This window comes from Sitodiplosis mosellana, unplaced genomic scaffold (genome assembly GCF_009176505.1).
Source record: "Sitodiplosis mosellana isolate CC-2019 unplaced genomic scaffold, AAFC_SMos_1.0 Smas_scaffold_2228, whole genome shotgun sequence".
In the NCBI taxonomy this organism is placed as follows: domain Eukaryota; kingdom Metazoa; phylum Arthropoda; class Insecta; order Diptera; family Cecidomyiidae; genus Sitodiplosis; species Sitodiplosis mosellana.
In genome coordinates, this window is record NW_022597470.1 from 1 (window position 1) to 4,753 (window position 4,753).

Sequence of the window (4,753 nt, forward strand, 5' to 3'; positions counted from 1 at the left end):
TAAATATCGAGTGCACTGCATATATGATGCTTCGGCAACTCACGAATTGCCAAAGCAAGTGAAATGCTGAATCCACGAGTATGCCGACAAGTCCGCTGCTTCATTGAGCATAAAATTGCATTATTTCATTGGGTTTTTGTCTTATTTAATCCAAATTAAGGTCCTAATTTGTAAGCCAATTGAAATTCTGACCGGATGAAAGTTTTTGATGACAAAAATTTAGCCGATCTATGGCCATTTTTAGCGATTGATAAATAGCGGTCCACATTGAGTTTTTTAACACGCCATCGGATTAAAAAGTTATACGTCACTGGAAAGGTTTTGAAAAGTATTTATTGTCATTTTTCTACGTCGCGAATCGATGAGGTTGAAAGTTTATCAAAATTTATTATCATTTTTCTGATTACATACATTGTGCTATTATGGATTGAGAAGTGCATTTAAAATCATTATTTAGCTGCCAGGCATCGATTGCAGTTTGCATTTTGAAAACGACCATATCCAAAGTCATTTTGGCACATCTATTTAAATATTCACCTTTTGAAATTCGTGTAAAAATGAACGGATTGCCGTTAGTTTTGTTCGTGTTTGTTATTTTGCTGCAGTTGCAGGTAATACAAAGTGTAATTGATACAAAACAAAAAAATAATTCCCGACCAATCACAAAATGAGCGAACGTTTTTCAATTCGTTGTTTTTCAAAATAGCAACAAACTCAAGCAGTTTCTTCGCTTGATCTACAAAAATGCCATGAAGAGAGAGATCGTTTGCGAGAAGATTTGAAACAATTCAACGACTCTATCGGAGACAATCAAAATGGTACACTAGCTGACCTACTCATAGAATTACATAAGACTTCAAATGAGAATTTTCTAAGACTCATAGAACTTCGATGTGAACGACAAGAACTACTTCAAAAACGTGATGCATTAAAACAGGAACTCAGTGATCTAAAGGAACAGCAACTCAGTAATCTAAGTGATTTTTTTTACTGAAAAATGTGAAAAAAAAATAATGCAAATCAAATAAAATTCGTAAACTTGATCATTTTTTATATTAAATATTTATTTGCATTTAAAATTCTTTGAATACTTTTAGTTCCTGAACGGAGTTGAAAGAGAACTTTTATCTGTATTGTAAAAAAAAACCATTTGAATTTAAATTGAAAATGATTAAAAAGCTGACGTCAAACGGATGCACATAAAAAAATTCGTTTAAATTGAATCTTCATAAAATTGTTCCCAGTATGACAAGTAAAACAATCCATTTTCTTCATGACGTCCAATACCATCGACTGAATTTATAATTGTTGTTAAAATTTCGTCGATGCTTTTGCTCCATTGTTTGTCAGTAGAAAGTGTATCACATCTTTTAGCCATAAATACTAAATCTCTGAAAAATTGTTTCCATCCCGACGCATGGCATGAAATCAATTCAAATCGAATAATTGAACTGTTTAGAATCGATTCTTCAGTAATAACTTGGAATAATGTTGTATGACCACGTTGAAAAACATTAAAATTCGAACATTTTCTATCATCCCAACGCATAAAAGAATGAATTTGTTTGTCATTCACAAAAATTTTAAATCCATCATGTCCATAAAAATCAGTTACTGCAATCATCAATCGACCAGAACCTATTATGGAAACGAAAAAAAAAATTCTAAGAAATTAAAAAAACCGGACTGAGGTCCAATCAGAATGCTAAACTATAAAATTTATAGTGACACTATAAAATTTGAAACGTGTTTAGCCGAAGTATTTGGTTAGATTCCTTAAATTTACGCCAAATTCAACTAAATTAAACAATATCCACACATAATTTCTTCATATTTTCAATTTGATAACAGTTGCAATTTTAAACTACACTATAAAATTTATAGGGTACACTATAAAAAAAAAATTTTGTTTTTCTGCATTTTTATGGAGAAATTTTGGTCCCACGGAATGAGTTATGACAAATAATGACGATGTGATCCAAAAACCGCAATGATTTCATCAATTTTTTTTTGGATTTTTTTGTGTTTTTTTGAAAAAAAGGAAATTTTCTGAAATTGTTTTTTTCGACTTTTTTTTACTTTTTTGGAAAATTTCAATCGTATGGAACCTATTAGGGCCCAAAAAGACGTTTTACGTCGGAATTTTCCAACTTTTTCGATTTTTCGTGATTTTTTGGGAATTAGTATGGAGCTCTTTTTCTCTATTTTTTATTGGAACATGTAAATGTTTCGACTTGGATCGACTCTGAGACGTCATTCGTCAACTTTTCATACCATAATATTGGCAAGTTTTCAAGTAAAAGTAAGTAAATTTCTCAAAAACAGCATATATTGTTCAATATTCGCATTTTTCGATTGAAAACTCATTTTTCCGCCATTTTTAGCTAAAATAGTGATCCGATTTATAATTGAATGATGAAATTGGACTTTTTACTTTGATATCTGCCAATAATACACACTGCTTTATGCTTTCCAATGACCACATAACTCGATTTTTCCAATTTTCTGTGTAGTTTAAAATTGAAACTGTTATCAAATTGAAAATATGAAGAAATTATGTGTGGATATTGTTTAATTTAGTTGAATTTGGCGTAAATTTAAGGAATCTAACCAAATACTTCGGCTAAACACAGCATAAACTCGTTTCAAATTTTATAGTGTCACTATAAATTTTATAGTTTAGCATTCTGATTGGACCTGAGAATCAAATAGATTAAAACCTGTTGAATCTCGTTTAGCCCTTCGATCGGCTGTGCATAGTCCCTCTTCTAATATATCAATTGACCCTTGAAATGTTTGTTCGACACGTAATCGTAGCAGTTCAACATATTGTTGCACGCATGTATTATCAAAATAAAATCCTTCACCAATGACTTCATAGGTTACAGCGGAAATTTCAACACCTATACGCTCGTCCTCAAAACATTTATCGATTTTCATTCCATGTTTCTTGCAGTGGCCAAATGTATGACATTCCATGTAATCGCGGTTGGTTTCATTATATCCATAGCGATTGAATGGTTTTCTCAGAACATTGCTGATGTGACGGAATGGTGGTTGATTTGGTTGGATTTCCACCATTGCCGATGAATATGGCACACTTAAACCGGACATGCGATAGAAAAGTACCAACGTACGATACTTTTTCAACAGATCAACTAGTCTGCAGGAATAAAACCACTTTTCAAGCAAATCGGGTTTTTTTAACTTGAATAATTGTTCGACAACAAACATGAGTGGTGTAAGTTCAAGTAATGTTGGAATCGCCAGATGAGGATATTTTTTAAATGCATTTTCACTAATATGAAATGTATTGAAAATATCTAAAAGTTTTGTATTAATATCAAGTGTAATCGAGTTTTGGTCTTCTGGCGTTGCACTCTGCATTTGCTGAAATAATTGACCAATTGTTTTGGCCGAAATACGTATCGAATCATATTGTGTTCGCACTGATGTTGATTCGGCTGCTTCCATGATTTTATTCAACATCAAATGTATCCATTTTCCTTCATTTGTACCGTAAGTTTGACCGATATATTGAAGTCCAGCGCTCAACGTTGAACCAATTGTTGGTAGTAATTCTGCTGGTTTTGATGCTACTGTGATCAACCTTTGTTCGGATTTCATTTCACTTCTTACTTCCTCTAATTTTCGAATGGCTGCTAGAAAGAATGATCCATCGTCAGGAATTACTTTTGTGTCGATTTGATTAAAAGACTTCTTTTCCGTTACAACGCATACTCCTGTTATCACAATAAAATATAGAATATTCCTTGAACACCACATGTTTCACACAAAATACAACCATTTACAGCTAAATCCACTTATTAACTGGACTTGTATAGCTTAACCACTGATTGAACACTGGACTGATATTTGTCTTGGAGTTCTATATATTCAGATTAGGACCCAAAGTTCATGTCATTTTCGTCAAACAAATTTGATTTTTTTTTCAACGATAATGAATTGTTCCGGAATCGAGTTGTTTGTTGTTCTTAAAATGTTGTTGTTACAACTGATAAATCTCGAGTTCTATGAATCAAAAGTCGGCTTGATAAGAAAAATTTCGCAGAAAATTGGCTCCAAAAAACATATAGCATTTTGTGAATTTTTGTGTGGTGTTTCTATAAAAGTTGTATTTTCTGAACACACCCAAGCTTTAGAAAAAAAACAACATTTGAAATTCTAAATCACTTTTACTCCAAATGTTGCCTGATCTTAGTACTGATAAAAGCATGAAGTGTTTTTCCTATGAATTACATGAATAGGGTCATTCGATTTGGATCGGATTGCATGTAGAGAAAGAAGAGCGTAATGCAACAATAACAAGAAAAATAATTTGTTCATTTCAATAAATCTTTAGAACCATGCATTTGGAAATGTCCAAAAAACCTAGGGGGAAAGAACTGAGTAAATGAAAATATAAATATTGTAAATAATCGCATATACTACCGAGTTTGGATCAATACGCGTCAATGCGTGTCAATGCGCTGAATAACTAGCTGCGAATGCATGCAAATATGGTCAATAAAATGTGCGTGGTTGCAACTGTCATTCCTGCTCGCCACGAACGAGACGAAGCAACAGAAGAAAACAACAACAATAACACTACGGAACGCAGTGCAAATGCCTGTGAATAATTGTCAATACGTGTCAATGAAGTAAATATTAGGGTGGATCGATTTTTAAAATCGTACAAACTCAAGAATGGACACTGCGCGTTCGTTTAGGCACCTCAAAAGAAGAAACTTTT

At 32.6% G+C, this 4,753-nt stretch overlaps 1 protein-coding gene across 3 annotated transcripts; it reads right to left on the reverse strand.

Moving 5' to 3' along the window:
- Positions 1-1,039: 1,039 nt before the first annotated feature.
- LOC129571385 (uncharacterized) lies at positions 1,040-4,663 on the reverse strand. Of its 3 annotated transcripts, none has more exons than XM_055451188.1 (3): positions 3,742-4,663; positions 2,721-3,662; positions 1,040-1,638 (listed from the first exon to the last, which is right to left on the reverse strand). In XM_055451188.1, exons 1-3 carry the CDS (start codon positions 3,806-3,808, stop codon positions 1,214-1,216), a joined length of 1,434 nt encoding a protein of 477 aa, XP_055307163.1. In that variant the 5' UTR covers positions 3,809-4,663; the 3' UTR covers positions 1,040-1,213. The 3 variants fall into 3 exon arrangements, with proteins under 3 accessions (XP_055307163.1, XP_055307162.1, XP_055307161.1); XM_055451187.1 differs by having other exon boundaries at positions 3,733-4,663; XM_055451186.1 differs by having other exon boundaries at positions 2,721-4,663.
- Between the last annotated feature and the right edge of the window lie 90 nt (positions 4,664-4,753).

What these genes read in the sequence shown, in the direction of transcription:
- LOC129571385 (XM_055451186.1), bottom strand. Translation starts at nt 3,786, where the DNA reads ATGTGGTGTTCAAGGAATATTCTATATTTTATTGTGATAACAGGAGTA. An exon ending in GGCTAAACGAGATTCAACAG is followed by an intron (nt 1,639 to 2,720) that starts GTTTTAATCTAT and finishes TTTCCATAATAG; the next exon opens with GTTCTGGTCGATTGATGATT.